Source organism: Microcaecilia unicolor, chromosome 8 (assembly GCF_901765095.1).
Source record: "Microcaecilia unicolor chromosome 8, aMicUni1.1, whole genome shotgun sequence".
NCBI lineage: Eukaryota > Metazoa > Chordata > Amphibia > Gymnophiona > Siphonopidae > Microcaecilia > Microcaecilia unicolor.
This window is the reverse complement of record NC_044038.1, coordinates 7767885-7786645: the sequence shown is the minus strand read 5'-3', so window position 1 is coordinate 7786645 and position 18761 is coordinate 7767885. Positions and strand designations below refer to the sequence as shown.

Here is an 18761-nt window from a genome sequence, read left to right as displayed (position 1 = left end):
TGCTTTTAAAGGATTAGTATAACTACTATTTTTTTTGAAATCTTTTCTTGTATAGGATAAAACAGTCTTAGAATGTGTTTTTTTTTTTGTAACAGTGGTTCGTGCCTCCCTGAGGAAGCTTGTAGTGAAACTTGGTCCATGTAAGAGGGAACATCAATGACTACTAAGTGGAAATAAACACATTTTTTTCTGTTGTATTGAAAAATATTTATATAAATTTATACAAATATTTTTCAGTTGCTGCAATGATTAAATATTCGTCAAGGGTTTGTCCATATGTTTACAATAAATGAGACAAGTATCTGTCATTTATGAGCACACAGTTTTATAATATTGAAAGATTATGAACAATATTGAATGGAATGATTGAGGGTGACGTCACTACTATTTACAATGTGTCTCGTGGTATACTGATGGTTCTCTGTACTATTTGTTTAAAACTTTAGGCCAATGTTTGTCATATCCTGTTCTGGCCAATTCATGCGTCTTTCTCAAAATCAAATTCACGTCTCCATTTCCCAGGAAGCTAACTGAATGCACACAAACAGCGAGGGAACCTGAGGTCTCTCCTCTAGTCCTTTCATTGACCATTTAGAGCCCAAAAGTGATTTACACAGGCTCAGGCTTCCGGGAAATGAAAAGGGTCACTGCCCAATCAGAACAGCCAGCTGTGAGAACATAAGAATTCTCTGTAAACTTGGAGGATGTAATGGGTCAGGTCTGCAAACTGAAGAGTAGTAAATCACCAGGACCGGATGGTATTCATCCCAGAGTATTAATAGAACTGAAGAATGAACTTGTAGAGCTACTGCTAGTAATATGCAATCTATCCCTAAAATCAGGTGAGGTACCGGAAGACTGGAGGGTGGCCAATGTAACGCCGCTATTTAAAAAAGGTTCCAGAGGAGATCCGGGAAATTATAGACCGGTGAGTCTGACGTCGGTGCCGGGCAAAATGGTAGAGGCTATTATTAAGAATAAAATTACAGAGCACATACAGAAACATGGGCTGATGAGACAAAGTCAGCATGGATTTAGTGAAGGGAGGTATTGCCTCACCAAATCTACTGCATTTTTTTTTGAGGGGGGTGAACAAACATGTGGACAATGGGGAGTCGATGGATATTGTTTATCTGGATTTTCAAAAGGTGTTTGTGACAAAGTGCCTCATGAAAGACTCCAGAGGAAACTGGAGAGTCATGGGATCGGAGGTAGGGTATTATTGTGGATTAAGAGCTGGTTGAAACATAGGAAGCAGAGAGTAGGGTTGAATGTCAGTATTCTCAATGGAGAGGGGTAGTTACTGGGGACCCTCAGGGGTCTGTGCTGGGACCGATGCTTTTTAATATATTTATAAATGACCTAGAGATGGGAGTAACTAGTGAGGTAATTAAATTCGCAGATGAGACAAAGTTATTCAGGGTTGTCAAGTCGCAGGAGTGTGAAAGATTACAGGAGGACCTCGCGAGACTAGGAGATTGAACTTCATCTGCCATTTGGACGCCCAATGTTAACAAGTGCAAAATGATACATGTGGGAAAGAGGAACCCGAATTACAGCTATGTCATGCAAGGTTCATGCTAGGCCACAACTCTGGAATAAGCTAATTCAACCATATGCCAACCTGCAAAAACCAGGAAATATGTTTGGGTCGAAGAGATGTCAGAGGTGAACAAATAGCACATGGGTGTCTGTGGAGGAGCAGAGGGAAGATAGGTAAGTGATAGCTGGGGATGTTCCTATAATTCTGACCAGTACATAACTGAATAAGAAGTAGCATTAATGAACAGCGTTCTCAGGGAGGGGAGGAAGTGCCGAGGAGCAGGGTGCATGGTCTGAAATACTCATAATCAATCTTTCAGATCGTGTCTAAGGATAGTAACATAGTAACATAGTAGATGACAGCAGAAAAAGACCTGCACGGTCCATCCAGTCTGCCCAAGAAGATAAATTCATATGTGCTACTTTTTTATTTGTACTGTCCTCTTCAGGGCACAGACCGTATAAGTCTGGCCAGCCCTATCCCCGCCTCCCAACCCCCAATCCCGCCTCCCACCACCAGCTCTGGCACAGACCGTATAAGTCTGCCCAGCACTATCCCTGCCTCCCACCACCGGCTCTGGCACAGACCGTATAAGTCTGGCCAGCCCTATCCCGCCTCCCACCACCAGCTCTGGCACAGACTGTATAAGTCTGCCCAGCACTATCCTCGCCGCCCAACCACCAGTCCCGGCACAGACTGTATAAGTCTGCCCAGCACTAGCCCCACCTCCCAACTACCAGTCCCGCCTCCCACCACCAGCTCTGGCACAGACCGTTTAAGTCTGCCCAGCACTATCCCTGCCTCCCACCACCGGCTCTGGCAGACTGTATAAATCTGCCCAGCACTATCCCCGCCGCCCAACCACCAGCCCCGGCACAGACCATATAAGTCTGCCCAGCACTAGCCCCGCCTCCCAACCACCAGCTCTGCCACCCATTCTAGGCTAAGCTCCTGAGGATCCATTCCTTCTGCACAGGATTCCTTTATGTTTATCCCACGCATGTTTGAATTCCGTTACCGTTTTCATCTCCACCACCTCCCGCGGGAGGGCATTCCAAGTATCCACCACCCTCTCCGTGAAAAAATACTTCCTGACATTCTTCTTGAGTCTGCCCCCCTTCAATCTCATTTCATGCCCTCTCCGTTCTACCGCCTTCCCATCTCTGGAAAAGGTTTGTTTGCGGATTAATACCTTTCAAATATTTGAACGTCTGTATCATATCACCCCTGTTCCTCCTTTCCTCCACGGTATACATGTTCAGGTCCACAAGTCTCTCCTCATACGTCTTGTAACGCAAATCCCATACCATCCTCGTAGCTTTTCTTTGCATCGCTTCAATTCTTTTTACATCCTTAGCAAGATACGGCCTCCAGAATTGTCAAATTTGTTGTATGGCTAACTGAGAAGACCATGAATGGGATTCAAGGACACCCTCAAGTTGCAAGGTAGACCTCAGCAGCTCGGAGGACACAGCCTTCGACAGGGTCAGATGGAGGCGGCTTTGTCACATGTTACAGAAGAAGGGCAGCTGCGTATGTTCATCTCTGCCACCTGTGGTCTCTCTCCTGTAGGTCAAGCACTGGTCTTATAGCACGTTAACAGACTCATAACTAAAGGGAGTTGCTGAAAACAATAGGGGTCGTCGTCATATACATATAGTAACATAGTAGATGACGGCAGAAAAAGACCTGCACGGTCCATCCAGTCTGCCCAACAAGATAACTCATATTTGCTACTTTTTGTGTATACCCTACTTTGATTTGTACCTGTGTTCTTCAGGGCACAGACCATATAAGTCTGCCCAGCACTATCCCCGCTTCCCAACCACCAGCCCTGCCTCCCAACCACCGGCTCTGGCATGCAAAAGCCAGGTCTCGGTCAAAAGCGACAGAATAGCCTGTATACAATAAAATGTTAAACAGCCAAAGAAGAAGGATTCATAATTCATTGAAAAAAGGAACCCACAAGATCTCTGGGTTTTCTGGTACCTGCGGCCTGGGGCAGACAGGGCCAGAACCAGCAGCAAGCCCTAGGTGACAGCTCCGGCATGAAGTGTTTGGCAGGCCTTTTGGCCAGTCAGTGGCGTACCAAGGGGGGGGGGGCGGTGGGGGCGGTCTGCCCCGGGTGCACGCCGCTGGGGGGTGCCGTGGCGCGCGCCTGTCGGCTCTGAGTTCGCTAACTTCGCTCGTTCGCTGCCGCTCCCTCTGCCCCGGAACAGGTTACTTCCCCAGCGGCGTGCACCTGGGGGGGGGGGGAGGTGTCATTTCGCAGGGGGGGGCGCTGCACCCGGGGGGGGGGGGGGCGCTGCACCCGGGGGGGGGGGGGGGGGGGGGCGCATCGGCGATCCGCCCCGGGTGTCATCCAGGTTAGGAACGCCACTGCGGCCAGTGCTCAGCACAAAACTAAACCTTTGCAGGTGATCTCTCACTTCCCAGAGGCTGAGTTCCAGAATTTTCTTATTAACACTTTGAGTGCTGTAGTCATTTCAAGTTTCCATTTTAGCCCTGAAGGTATCGCACACACGACTACAAACATTCTGTAGTCTAATTGTAGATACACTTGACTTACTAGAGGAGTGCGCACTGCACTAATGATATTGAAAAAGAGGCCGGCTACAGTGCAGTGATAATTCTGGTGTTGATTTGCTCATGTTGCAGCAGGCGAAATGGAAGGGAAGGGCTGTTTTTCAAAACATGAACATCCGGCATATGACGGGAGAGTCTGACGGGTTCTGAAGTGAAACATGAGTCGTCCCAGTACGATGGCTTCCAGGAGATGGACCGTTTTGCTTTGTGCGTTTTGATAGAGAGACTCTCCAGGGTGCAGAGTAAATATGCTTCTTGTGCTCTCAAAAATTATTTCATTGGTGCATAGTCAGCTACTGCACATAGGAAGGTGAATCTGAAGCATGGAATGTCTTCTGCGTGGTGGAGGTGACATCAGACAATAGGGATAGTTATTTACCCAGCCACAATAAAACAAAACGTTCAGAGCTCTGCGATCCATTTTCAGCGTGCAAAAACTTTTATATCCACCGGTGAAGTGAGCAGATCTGAACTGCAAATCACACAGCAGCATTTACCGCCTTTTGAAGGTAATAAATAGAACTAAAACAAAACATAGAACCTCTGAGGGATTTCCACCTATCATCAGAGCACAATATATTTCTGGTGCAGGAAGGGGTCATTTTTCTGAAAATCCTCAATCTGGTATGAATTTAACAGACTTTTTTGGAAAACTCTATGGAGGTTATAACGGAGAGAACTACGCTGTTGGTTACATTTGCCCTGCAACCTGATCGTAACAATATATCGAGACTCTACTTTCGCCACATGAAGTCCCTCCCCCTTTCTTGGCTCAAAAATACAGATTTTTCTAAAGACACTCAGAGAAGAAGGAAAGCGTTTTTGTTATTAAAAGAAAGAGTTCTCCGAATTGGAGGAACCTTTCAATTGAGGTTTCCTTGTAAATGCTTTGTTTCTTTGAATTCTGTATCTTACATATTTTTTGACCCAGGAAAGTTACAATAATTTATTTCCTCTAAAGAATAATGCTGTAATAGGTATTGTATTAGGCGTTTGCCCGGCTGCGATTTCCAGAGCCGTAGCGAGGGGAGCTGACACCCGGGGCGGGTCGCCGCTGTGCACCCCCCCCCCCGGGTACAGCATGGCGCACCCTCCTCCCGCTGGAGCGCACCCCCCACCGGAGCGCATACCTGTGGCGAGGGACGGGCGGGAGGGCCGATCCGCCCCGACTGCACGTTGCTGGGGTGTGTCGGCTCCGCGCTGGTTCACTGCTCTCTCTGTCCCGGAACAGGAAGTAACCTGTTCCGGGGCAGAGAGGGCAGTGCACCAGCACGGAGCCGACACCCCCCAGCGGCGTGCACCCGGGGCGGACCGCCCCCTCCCCCCCGCCCTACGCCACTGGCGATTTCCCACCTCTCTCTGTTCAATTTGCTTTTTTCATTTAATTTATAGATTTATTTCCTAGATCTTGGATCAACCTATTGTGGACTATATAATGTTAGGATAATTTACCAAGTTGAATTGATTTTCCTATTCTTTCTTTTTTTTTCTGGAATCTTTATTTATGTTGGATTGCATAAATGTAAATTTGATTAAAGTATAATAAAACAAACAAACAAACAAAACATAGAAAAGAAAATAAGAAGATACCTTTTATATTGGATTAACTTAAACACATTTTTTGATGAGCTTGCAAAGACAATACCTTCTTCAGATAAATGAACAAATGTCGACAAATATCAGAATATATAAGTGAAACACCAAAGCATTCCAATGACAGGCTCACAGGAAGAGGGTGGGGTGGGTGAGAGACAGGGAGAGGTGGGTGGGTGGGATCTGGGTTTTCAATCTCTCCCTGTTTTGCACCTAACCCACTCCACCCTCTTCCTGTGAGCCTGTCATTGGAATGCTTTGGTGTTTCACTTATATATACTGTTACTTATCAACATTTGCTTATTTCTGAATAAGTGGTGCAGTGGTTTGAGCACAGGTCTTGTAATCAGAAGGTGGCTGGTTCAAATCCCACTATTACTATTGTTTCTTAGCTAAAATTGGGTGGCGGAGCAGGTGGGGGAAGAGGGGTTGGTGGTTCAGAGGCGAAAATAGGGGAGGGCAGACTTATATGGTCTGTGCCAGAGCCGGTGATGGGAGGCGGGACAGGTGGTTGGGAGGCGGGAAAAACTGCTGGGCAGACTTATACGGTCTGTGCCAGAGCCGGTGATGGGAGGCGGGACAGGTGGTTGGGAGGCAGGAAAAACTGCTGGGTAGACTTATACGGTCTGTGCCCTGAGAAAGACAGGTACAAATCAAGGTAAGGTATACACATGAGTTTATCTTGGGCAGACTGGATGGACCATGCAGGTCTTTTTCTGCCATCATCTACTATGTTACTATGTATGTTCTGATCTGAAGAAGAAGGGTTACCCTTAGAAAGCTAGTCAAAAAAGGTATCATCTTATTTTCTTTCCCATGGTTTGTTTTATTTTTTTTTTTATTACCCTTAAAAGTGGACTAACAGGGCTACCACACCGCCTTCTGAAGGAATTCACCAAGGCAGTGTATAACAAGAATAAGCCACACCTAGGCAAACATCTCCTGTATACTCAGTCCCATGTAACAGCAGAGACAGTATAGAGAAAACCTGTAGAAAAATGTAAGATGCCCAGGGATTCGCATGGGGAGTCTTAGCAGTGAGGAAGTGAGAACAGACGCAGAGATTCAGTAGGGTCCCAGGTGTTGCAGCACGGAGAGAGGCAGGAGGGACTCTGGTGGTCTTTATCCGCTTTCAGTCTCTTTCCTTTATCGTTCTTGAAAACGAAGGGTGCATTGACAAAAGAAAGACTGACTTCTTGATTTTAAATCATATGCAAAGAAATATGTGTAATTTGTGGTAGGGAGAGTTCGTGCCAGAGAATGTGGTAAAGGCGGTTAGCTTAGCGGGGTTTAAAAAAAGGTATGGGCGGCTTCCTAAAGGAAAAGTCCACAGGCCATTATTAAATTGACTTGGTGAAAATCCACTGCTTATTTCTGGGATAAGCAGCATAAAATGTATTGAACTGTTTTGGGATCTTGCCAGGTATTTGTGACCTGGATTGGCCACTGTTGGAAACAGGATGCTGGGCTTGATGGACTTTTGGTCTGTTCCAGTGTGGCAAATACTTATGTACATATATTTACCTTGTCCACTGCTGCCACATTAGCAGGCTCTGTATCAGGGAGGACTGGAAGATGCCCAGAGACCCACAGGATGGCACCAGATTTACAATAAATGTTTGATGCTTGTCCTGCCTGAGGGTGTGTGAAACTGCAGCCTGGGAAGCACCAGGCCTCACAGCCTGTCTGACACAGCATAGTTAGATGGAAATTAGAGAAAAATTGTTTTTTTTCCCCATGTGTAGAGTGGGGAGGTGATTGGTCAGCTTCCACAGATGTAGTCTGCTGTTTTGCTGCCTTCTCTACAGACCCACCTTTTCTTTGTCTCCCATGGGAGCTCCAGCTTCTATCCGGTTGTGGACACGCCCGGCTCACTGTTTGTCAGCATGTTAGCTGGTCATGCAATCTGCAGCAACATTAAATATCACTTCACGTTCAGGGTGTGGACGGCACACTTTGATCTTTTTTTTTTTTTTAAAAACTCGGGGCTGGTACCAGTGATGTACTCGGTGCAACCCACCCTTTCATCAAAGGCAGAGGCAGAATTCATTAATGACAGTCTTAGGCACTTCCTAAACCTGTTTAATGACATCGAGATCAAAACAAAACAGGGCTGTGCCGTTCTTCGCTCTTCTGATAGATGCATATTAATAGGGACTGTGCGTGGGACAGGGCAGAATACAAATTACAAGAGTTTGGCTCAGCTCCAACTAATTCAGAATCTGCAGCCCGACTGACAGAAGTTGCAAGGGACGTAACCCCATCACAACTCTCCTGCGAAAAACTACACCGGCTACAAAACCCTTGTTTGATTTTCAAGGTCCTGGGACAAAATGGGCCAGAGTACTTTACAGAATAAGTTAGCCCTTTAAGACCCTCTAAGGTCCTCTCAAGGATCATCACTATGTGTCTCCTCATTAATGTACAATGTGATCCCCGCCAGCGAGCCACCTCAGGAGTAGCCACCATTCTCTGGAATTTACTCTCAGAGGGGCTACGTCTAACTTGAGATGACCTCTACTTCGGGAAGCAAGTGAAAGCCTGGCTCTTCTCCCAAGCCACTCACTCCACACCTGGACTAGCTTGCTACACACAACGTAGCCAGTTCCTTAAATCTTGTTTAACTGTACACAGAACGTGAGTTTAGTCACCCGTCTATTTATCCCAAGTGACCCTGAACCAGCCATCTTGTCCCCATCTATATATCTGCACTTGGGACCTCAGCTACATAGAAAAGCATTAGCATCATGTCTATGTTATTGGAATGCTCTAATTTATCAGATAGTAACGTGGAGGGGCATAATCGAATGGCGCCGGCCATCTATTTGGCCGGCACCGCAAAGAGCGGTCCCAAACCGTATTATCGAAAAAGATGGGCGGCCATCTTTCGTTTCGATAATACGGTTGGGGCCGGCCAAATGCATTGGATTTGGCCGGGTTTGAGATGACCGTTAATAAATCCCAATAAATTTAAAAAGCAGTGTAGTGACAAACAGACAGTCCCTTCCACAGGGAGCGCATCACTAGCCTCCGACAATGGAGTAAAAAAACAGACAGAGGGAGAGAAAATGACTTGGACAGCTGGTGGCAGGGCTGGGACTAGAACCCATGCAGACAAAACTAGTCAAGAACACCGAGACTGCTGGTGGAAGAGGAGAGAATAGAAGATAGAAAATTCAACTGCATGTTTTGGACACTCGTCAAAAATGGAATTAGCTCCCGGGGCACGCGTTAGTTCCAATTTGAAGTGATTGTACGCATGTAGGCACCTACACCCCTTAGTAAAAGGGCCCCTTAATAAACCATACCTTAGTTTGGGCGCCCAAGTTCCATTTGAGTGCCTAAAGTTACAGAATTAGGGGGTTATAGGGTACTTTTGACTTGCTCAGTGAATTTGTAGAACGAGAGGACATGAAACGAGACTGAAGGGGGGGCAGACTCAAGAAAAATGTCAGGAAGTATTTTTTCATGGAGAGAGTGGTGGATACTTGGAATGCCCTCCCGCGGGAGATGGTGGAGATGAAAACGGTACCGGAATTCAAACATGCGTGGGATAAACATAAAGGAATCCTGTTCAGAAGCAATGGATCCTCAGAAGCTTAGAGGAGATTGGGTGGCAGAGCTGGTGGGGGGAGGCGGGGCTAGTGCTGGGAAGACTTCTATGGTCTGTGCCCTGAAAATGGCAGATACAAATCACGGTAAGGTATACACAAAAAGTAGCACATATGAGTTTATCTTGTTGGGCAGACTGGATAGAATGTGTAGGTCTTTTTCTGCCGTCATGTACTATGTTACTATGTATGTTATGTCATGGCGCTGGCATTGGTGCATGGGAGGACTCAGATGTGGTACTTGGAGTTGTGTCTGGATAAACATTTGCCTTCTGGCTACACTCCTGGCCTGCGCTATTGCAGCGAGAAGGGAAAAGTGAGCCTTGTAGCTTTTATCTGTCATTATTTCTGTTTCTGTGACTCTGGTAGTCGACACATCAGCACCATGGCAGTATGAAACCCAAGTTATCCCATTCCTTGGTTGCTTTGTCTCTGCAGTTGGACTGTACTTACTTTCAGGTGCCCTGCGTGCATCTGCGCCCTCTCGCACATCTGCAGGAAATATTTCACATTGGTTTCATCCAGTATGATGTAGACGCCAACTCTCCTCTTGAATCCTGCATCCAACATGTCTTTGAAGATGTCCACATCCGTGAACATGTCCATCACTACAGCAATGACCTAGGGAGAGCAGAAGACACAGTTAGGAAACAGAAAATTAAAAACCAAAAAGTGTTTGGACCTCTACTAAGCAGTCATTACTGTATGTGGCTAAGGCCAAGACTTTACTCCATATGAATCAACACACAGTCTGTTCCTCCCAAATAAACATGTCCAGAAAAAAAGTTGCCAGCCTTTTGGCTCTATCAACTAATCCCAAATACGTCACTGCTTTTGACTGAGCTTCAACTTTAACCCGCTATTAATGTAGGGGTCCATCTCTAGAGGCATATTGCTATCAGTTTGCCTTGGTTACTCTTCCAAGGGTGAATGCCAGAAATCTTAGAAAGATGCGTTTCACTCTTCAGCCTCCACCGTATGGGTTAATTGTTTACTTTAGCAGACGTGCATCCCGGTAGGTCTGGGGTTCTCAACCCAGTCCGTAACACAAACCCAGCCAATCTGGTTTTCAGCGTACCATAATGAATATGCATGAGATAGAACTGCATACAGATACTTGTGACCTGGATTGGCCACTGTTGGAAACAGGATGCTGGGCTTGATGGACCTTTGGTCTGCCCCAGTATGGCAACACTTATGTACTTGGGATTCTGAATGGAATCTTGCTACTTTTTGAAATTCTGCATGGAATCTTGTTATTCTTTAGAATTCTAGAATCTTGCTACTCTTTGGGGTTCTACGTGGAATGTTGCTACACTTTGAAATTCTGCATGGAATCTTGTTATTCTTTAGAATTCTAGAGTCTTGTTACTCTTTGGGATTCTACATGGAATGTTGCTACACTTTGAAATTCTGCATGGAATCTTGTTATTCTTTAGAATTCTAGAATCTTGCTACTCTTTGGGGTTCTACGTGGAATGTTGCTACTGTTTGGGTTTCTGCCAGGTACTTGTGACCTGGATTGGCCACTGTTGGAAACAGGATGCTGGGCTTGATGGACCTTTTGGTCTGTCTCAGTATGGCAACACTTATGTACTTGGGATTCTGAATGGAATCTTGTTATTCTTTAGAATTCTAGAATCTTGCTACTCTTTGGGGTTCTACGTGGAATGTTGCTACTGTTTGGGTTTCTGCCAGGTACTTGTGACCTGGATTGGCCACTGTTGGAAACAGGATGCTGGGCTTGATGGGCCTTCGGTCTGTCTAAGTATGGCAACACTTATGTACTTGGGATTCTGAATGGAATCTTGCTACTTTTTGAAATTCTGTATGGAATCTTGTTATTCTTTAGAATTCTAGAATCTTGCTACTCTTTGGGGTTCTACGTGGAATGTTGCTACACTTTGAAATTCTGCATGGAATCTTGTTATTCTTTAGAATTCTAGAATCTTGCTACTCTTTGGGGTTCTACGTGGAATGTTGCTACTGTTTGGGTTTCTGCCAGGTACTTGTGACCTGGATTGGCCACTGTTGGAAACAGGATGCTGGGCTTGATGGACCTTTTGGTCTGTCTCAGTATGGCAACACTTATGTACTTGGGATTCTGAATGGAATCTTGTTATTCTTTAGAATTCTAGAATCTTGCTACTCTTTGGGGTTCTACGTGGAATGTTGCTACTGTTTGGGTTTCTGCCAGGTACTTGTGACCTGGATTGGCCACTGTTGGAAACAGGATGCTGGGCTTGATGGGCCTTCGGTCTGTCTCAGTATGGCAATACTTTTGTACTTCTATACATTTTGCATGCACTGTCTCCATCTCATGCATATTTATTGTAGAAATCCTGAAAATCTCATTGGCAAGGCATATTGGGAACCACTGCAGATGGTGTACAGTGTCAACCTACAGATTCTATTTTTTTAGGATTTATTTACGGCCTTTTTGAAAGAATTAACTCAAGGCAGTGTACAGTAAGAATAAATCAAACATAAGCAATAGACAATTACAGCAGTAAAATATTCAAATAATACAAAGTATGGCATAGTATACTACTAACAATGGCAATAATATGTAATAGAATATTTTAATAGACAGCATAGGGTATAAGCAAAGATGGAACATATAGACGGGTAAGAGAGCAGGAGGAGTTAGAAAGTAAGGTGACGAATTTAAAGAGAGTTGCACATTGTTGTTACATTTGTTTTAACGTTCTTCATGACGCCTAGAGATGCATTTCAGTGCTGTATATTCTTTAAGAAGCACTTCAGGCTCAACAGATTTATTTAAATATTACTTCTATACTACTAAATGAGCCAATCAATCCATTAATACAAACACACATCAATATAACAATAGTAAACACACACACAATACAATAAATAGCTGGAACACCTTCAATAATTTAATAAAGGATGCACAGGCCAGGTCAAGCTTCAGTCAGAAAATTCAACACACCCTACTCCTAGCACTCTTCATGAAAAAAAAAAAATATAAAAGCCATTAGCAGCTTACAGAAAATTAAAGAATTAAGTTCTTGTCTTGTCACAACCGGGACCCTATTCCACAGCTCAGGACCCACCCCCCACCCCCCACACACAGAAAAGGTGTGAACCCTAAACCTCACATTATGCAAAGCCTTCACGGTAGGTACTATCAACAGCACCATTTGAATCGAGCGTAAACCTCACGATAGTACATACCAAACACAAAGAACCCGTTAAATAAGAACTACCCAACCTAGCTTGAAATTTCAACAGAAACGCAGCTATGGTACACAGGCCATGTCAGAAGAATAAGACATCAAAATTCCCTAAATTGTGCTCTCTAGCTAAAAGAAAAAAAATGGGAAGGCCATTCCCGAACCTGTGCATCTGGCCCCATCTTTGCCCGTTTTCAAATCCAGGCTAAAAGCCCACCTCTTTAACGTTGCTTTTGACTCCTAATCACTGCTCACTTCCTGTACCTTTTATCTCCACCTCTTTAATTCCCTTACCGCCTAATTGTTCTGTCTGTCCTATTTAGATTGTAAGCTCTTTGGTGTACAGCGCTGCGTATGCCTTGTAGCGCTATAGAAGTGTTAAGTAGTAGTAGTAGTAAGACCATATTTCATATTGAAGGTCACCCTTAAATACAACCTGAAAATCTGCAAAGCAGATCTGAACAGCTGGAAGGACATGGCTGTTGACAGTCTGATAGACACACATGACAGCCATTCCCAGAGAGAAGCCCCCAAGACACCGACATATCTAGAAACAAGGACATGAAAAAACACCTAGACACCGCTATACTTATTCCTAGACATCGGCTAGTCTAGCTCTGGCTGATTTGTTCTCCAGCATCTTGCGACTCAGGGCAAGTACTTCACCCTCCATTGCCCCAAGTACAAAGAAGTACCTATATATACTATGTTAAACACTTTGAATGTAGTTGCAAAAACCTCAGAAAGGTGGTATTATCAAGTCCCTTTTCCTATTTGAGATTCTACATGGAATGTTGGTAGTGCATTCAAGAACTTTTCAAAGGTTTTATCTTTTTGGGAGAATCCTGGACAGAGACTGTGATGGGTGCGTTCAAATACCTGAGGAATACTTTAGGAAAATTAGTTCACAAAGACTTTGGTCATAAGAACATAAGCATTGCCATATTGGGACAGACCAAAGGTCCATCAAGCCCAGTATCCTGTTTTCAAAAGTGGCCAATCCAGGTCACAAATACCTGGCAAAATCCCAGAACAAAACAGATTTTATGCTGCTTATCCTAGAAATAAGCAGTGGCTTTTCCTGTCCATCTTAATGGCTTATGGACTTTTCTTTTAGGAAATTAACTTTTTTTTAACCCTGCTAAGCTAACTGCTTTTACCACATTCTCTGGCAACAAATTCCAGAGTTTAATTACTCGTTGTGAAGAAATATTTTCTCATATTTGTTTTAAATTTACTACTTAGTAGCTTCTTTGCGTGCCCCTAGTCCTAGTATTTTTGGAAAAAGAGTAAACAAGCGATTCACATCCACCTGTTTCACTCCACTCAGTATTCTATAAACCTCTATCAAATCTCCCCTCAGCCATCTTCTCCAAGCTGAAGAGCCCCAGCTGCTTTAGTCTTTCCTCATAGGGAAGTCGTCCTGTCCCCCCTTCTCTGTACCTTTTCCAATTCCACTATATCTTTTTTGACCACAACTGCACACAGTATTCAAGGTGCGGTCACACCATGGAGCGATACAAAGGCACCACATCTTGCAAGATTCTCCTCAGGGTCTCTTTTTGGTTAACTCCCTTATTTTAAACATGAAAATGACGCCAGTAAATTCCTTGGTATCTGCTAGCTAATAGCTGATGTTTGAGCTCCCTCAAGGTCCTCCAGGGCTGCAGTCTCCCTGCCTCCTGTATTTACATAGCTTTCCAGCTCTTCCCACCAAGAAACTCATTAACTTCCTGTTGTCTCTGCTCATCCCAGCCTTAGTTACAGGAGAGGAGCTGAAATCAGCTATGATGTGATAGGGAATAATAACTTAATTGTCCGATCACAATACAAAGGTTCCCATTTATTTGTGACACAACACAATCCACTGCCAGGAAGGCAGGTATGTTAATTTCTTAGTTACATTAGTGGTGATGTACATTACATAAATACATAAGCATTGTCATACTGGGACACACTGAAGGTCCATCAAACCCAGCATCCTGTTTCCAACAGTGGCCAATCAAGGTCACAAGGACCTGGCAGAAACCCAAAGAGTAGCAACATTCCATGTAGAACCCCAAAGAGTAGCAAGATTCTAGAATTCTAAAGATTAACAAGATTCCATGCAGAATTTCAAAGTGTAGCAACATTCCATTCAGAATCCCAAGTACATAAGTACATAAGCATTGCCATACTGGGAAAGACCAAAGGTCCATCAAGCCCAGTATCCTGTTTCCAACAGTGGCCAATCCAGGTCACAAGGACCTGGCAGAAACCCAAAGAGCAGCAAGATTCCATTCAGAAATCTAACTACATAAGTGTTGCCATACTGGGACAGACCAAAGGTCCATCAAGACCAGCATCCTGTTTCCAACAGTGGCCAATCCAGGTCACAATTACCTGGCAAGATCCCCAAATAGTACAATACAATTTATGCTGCTTCTTTTAGAAATAAGCAGTGGATTTTCCCCAAGTCCATTTTAATAATGGCTTATCCAAACCTTTTTTAAAACCCTGCTAACTGCTTTTACTACATTCTCTGGCAACGAATTCTAGAGTTTAATTACACGTTGAGCGAAGAAACATTTTCTCCGATTCGTTTTACTACTTTGTAGCTTCATTGCATGTCCCCTAGTCCTAGTATTTTTGCAAATACGTCTACCTGTTCAACTCCACTCATTATTTTATACACCTCTTATCATATCTCCCCTCATCCTTCTCTTCTCCAAGGTGACTTTGAAATTTTAATGCTCATCTTGTTTTCTACTTGGGGACAGTGGATGAGGAAGGGACCAAACCTACATATTCTGCCCTCTGAGTTCGTTTGCTGCTGACTGATGCCATGTGGGGCAAAATGTTGATTGGGCCATGGACCCTGTTCCCCTCCCTATGACTCTTCATATACGAGAGTGTCACACACCTATCTTGGGATCCTTACAGCCAGTTGGCTTTTCAGGGTATCCACCATGACTGTGTATGAAATAAATTTGCACTTACAGGGCATCCAAGGTATGTATACTTATTCATACACAGTTGTTGTGGATATCCTGAAAACCCAACTAGCAGTAGGGTCCCCAGGACAGGTTTGTGCAGTCCTGCATTCCACACACATATGAATGGAGGAGTAGCCTAGTGGTTAGAGCACCAGTCTTGACATCCAGAGGTGGCCAGTTCAAATTCCTGCTGCTGCTCCTTGTGATCTTGGGCAAGTCACTTAACCCTTCATTGCCTCAGCTACAAATTTAGATTGTGAGCCCTCCTGGGACAGAGAAATATCCAGAGTACCTGAATGTAACTCACCTTGAGCTACTACTGAAAAAGGTGTGAGCAAAATCTAAATAAATAAAGATTCTAGAATTCTAAAGAATAACAAGATTGCATGCAGAAATTCAAAGTGTAGCAACATTCCATGTAGAACCCCAAAGATTAACAAGATTCTTTGGGGTGGAGGAGTGGCCTAGTGGTTAGATCACCAGTCTTGCAATCCAGAGGTGGCCGGTTCAGTTCCCACTGCTGTTCCTTGTGATCTTGGGCAAGTCACTTAACCCTCCATTGCCTCAGGTACAAACTTAGATTGTGAGCCCTCCCGGGACAGAGAAATATCCAGAGTACCTGAATGTAACTCACCTTGAGCTACTACTGAAAAAGGTGTGAGCAAAATCTAAATAAATATTCATTAGGTTTAGAAATACAGTTGGTCATAGAGGTCACTGCTACTGATATCTGCATAACGTGAACAGAAATGGTATCATTCTGGGATGGCCCAATAACCCAATGCATCCTGCCTTTGGAAAGTGGCCACCCCATGTCCCTTGGAAGTAGCCAGCACATCGTAATGGGGAGATCCACTCCCCTCCAGAAGTACGAGGCGACAGTTCCCAGGGTTAGCCCACCAGAAGCCTGTTTATATTCATAAAATGTTCTTTCCCAGGTTAGCTGGACAGCATATGAAAGAAGTACAATCTCAAAAAGTGGAATATTTTAATTTGATCGCACAGCAATATTGTTGTTCCCTTCTATAATACAAATTGAAAAACCGAGTAGTTAACGACTTTGTTTAAACCTCTGTCTGGAGATTTTTCTTCTTATTTATTTATTTATTTGTTACATTTGTATCCAACATTTTCCTACCTTTTTGCAGGCTCAATGTGGCTTACATAGTACCGTAAAGGCATTCGCCAAGTCCGGTAGAGAAACAAATACATGATGATATTGTGGTTGAATAAAAGGTACCCTGTGGCGTTCCTAGGGGGGCTGACACCCGCGCCCCGCCCCCCGGGTGCAGCGCCCCCCCCCCCCGGGTGCACACCGCTGGGGTGGGGGTGCCGCGCACCTGCTGGCTCTTCGTTTTCATGCTCCCTCTGCCCCGGAACAGGAAGTGTAAAGTGTTTATGTTGGGTCGGTGGGAACTGCCTTTTTGAACAGGTTGGGTTTTAGTTCTTTCCTGAAGTTTAGGTGGTTGTAGGTTGTTTTACTAAAAACACCTCCAAAAACGATACGTGGAACTAATTTACCACGTTAAAAAGTTGTTCATTTCTCTTTAGCAGGTTTTTTTTTTGTTTTAAATTTCTACAGGACAGTTAATTCAATTTTGAAAAAAAGTGAAAGAATTTTAAAGTTCTGCTGCAAGAAATTAAGGACACCCCAAAATTTAAGTTTAACAGAGTCCCTGGTGCCGTCTACCTTCCAGCTAAAGATGTGCCTGGTGCATCCCTCTGGCCTGTTCTCAGCTCAAACAATCATGCCACAAAGCGAACATCCTGACTTTACCCTTCCCCACCTGTTCAGCAGTGGCAGAAAAGCTGCCTGTCTGTGTCTATTTCAGTCAGGACCCAATACTGAAAAGCAAACGCGGTCGCTCGAGGCCATTAGTGTCTGCATTTATCTATGCAGAATGTTCAGAGGCCCAGAACGCAGGAAAAAAAACGAGCACACAAACAGCGCAATTAGCATGCTAATGTAGTCAAGTTCGTGTTAATGAGGTCATTTTGTATTCCTCCCCAATGCTCAGAAAAGAGCGTCTAAAACAAAACTGCCTTAACCGCTGCAAAAAAATAATACCAGGTCGGAGCAGGCGTTAGGGTGTCGGAAGGGAGGATTTCTCAAGATTCTTTCTCCAAAATCTGCCGGTTTTGAATGCTTTTGGAAGCAGAAGGAAACTCGTGCAAGCCCTTAAGCGCTGGTCGTGAGAAACGAATATACGCAAGTCACAGCAGTCCCAAAAGCATCTGGTTTCCTGCATTTAAATATAAGCGTCAACGCAAAAAAAACAACAACAAAAAAATGCCTGTATTAAGGCCGCAGAAAACAGACACCAGCGTGTGCTCGATGTTCCGTTTTTGCCAGGCGCACAGAACAGAGCTTACCGTGAAGTCCTCTGTGCGTGTGCCAAGCACAATCCTCCTGCCGAACTTCCTACGCTATCAGTGTCTAAAGTTGCATCTCATTAGCGCTGAGCATTAGAGAGTGGCTCTTTGGCATCGGAGTTTTGAGCATCGGCCTATCAGTTTTTCCCTTAGGTCCCGTCCAAGCCTATTGTGTAGAGTTTTATAGGAAGCCCTTTGCTGAGGCCGGCTCATTCCTTCCTGCTCAAAGGCCACAAACGGGGTGAGGCAGAGTCTGGGGGGTCGGCACAAAACAGCTGTTGCTGCTTTAGCTGGGAAGTTAATATTCTGTCTAAATGCAAATACCTGAAAATAAAAGAAATCCTACGCCACATCAATGGGAGAAATAGGATTTGAACCCACTGGTTCTCAGCCCGTTGAAGAATGTCCTCTAGGGTTATGGTTTATTCAGAAAAAGGAGGACGGATTGAGCCAGCCGGGTTTTACTTCCATTGCTTTCCATTGAAAGCAATGGAAGTAAAACCCGGCTGGCTCAATCCGTCCTCATTTTTCTGGAGCCATATGGTAACCCAGCTGCCTTGGCAGAACAAAACGATGGACAGGCTAATAAAATAGAAAACAGGAAAAGAAGTCCATTAAGGATAGGAAAGATAGGTAAACAAACAAACGCCCTCATACAGAAAGAGAGAAAACCACAGAAAGGAAACCCTGGAGAAACAACATAGGAAAAAAAGGAAAAGCAGAGGACCTCCACTTAATCGGACACTTCAAATGCCTGCCTGAACAGCCAAGCCTTCAGATCGGCTTTGAAAATCTTGAGGGAGGACTGAGCCAGGGCAAGCACATTTCCGACTATAAAGCACTGCTTCCCAAACTTTTATCCAAAAATAACCCCTAAAATTCA

At 44.5% G+C, this 18761-nt stretch overlaps 2 protein-coding genes across 3 annotated transcripts in view; one reads left to right on the top strand and one right to left on the bottom strand.

Annotated features, from left to right (window-relative positions):
• SLC5A10 (solute carrier family 5 member 10) overlaps positions 1–18761 on the top strand; it is a 170706-nt gene that overhangs the window by 71233 nt on the left and 80712 nt on the right. The window lies entirely within an intron of this gene.
• Positions 1–18761, bottom strand: part of FAM83G (family with sequence similarity 83 member G) — a 68755-nt gene that overhangs the window by 26321 nt on the left and 23673 nt on the right. For both annotated transcript variants that reach the window (XM_030213113.1, XM_030213114.1), the window contains exon 2: positions 9787–9954. In XM_030213113.1, coding sequence (XP_030068973.1) covers positions 9787–9954 — 168 coding nt within the window. The remainder of the gene's footprint in view (positions 1–9786; positions 9955–18761) is intronic.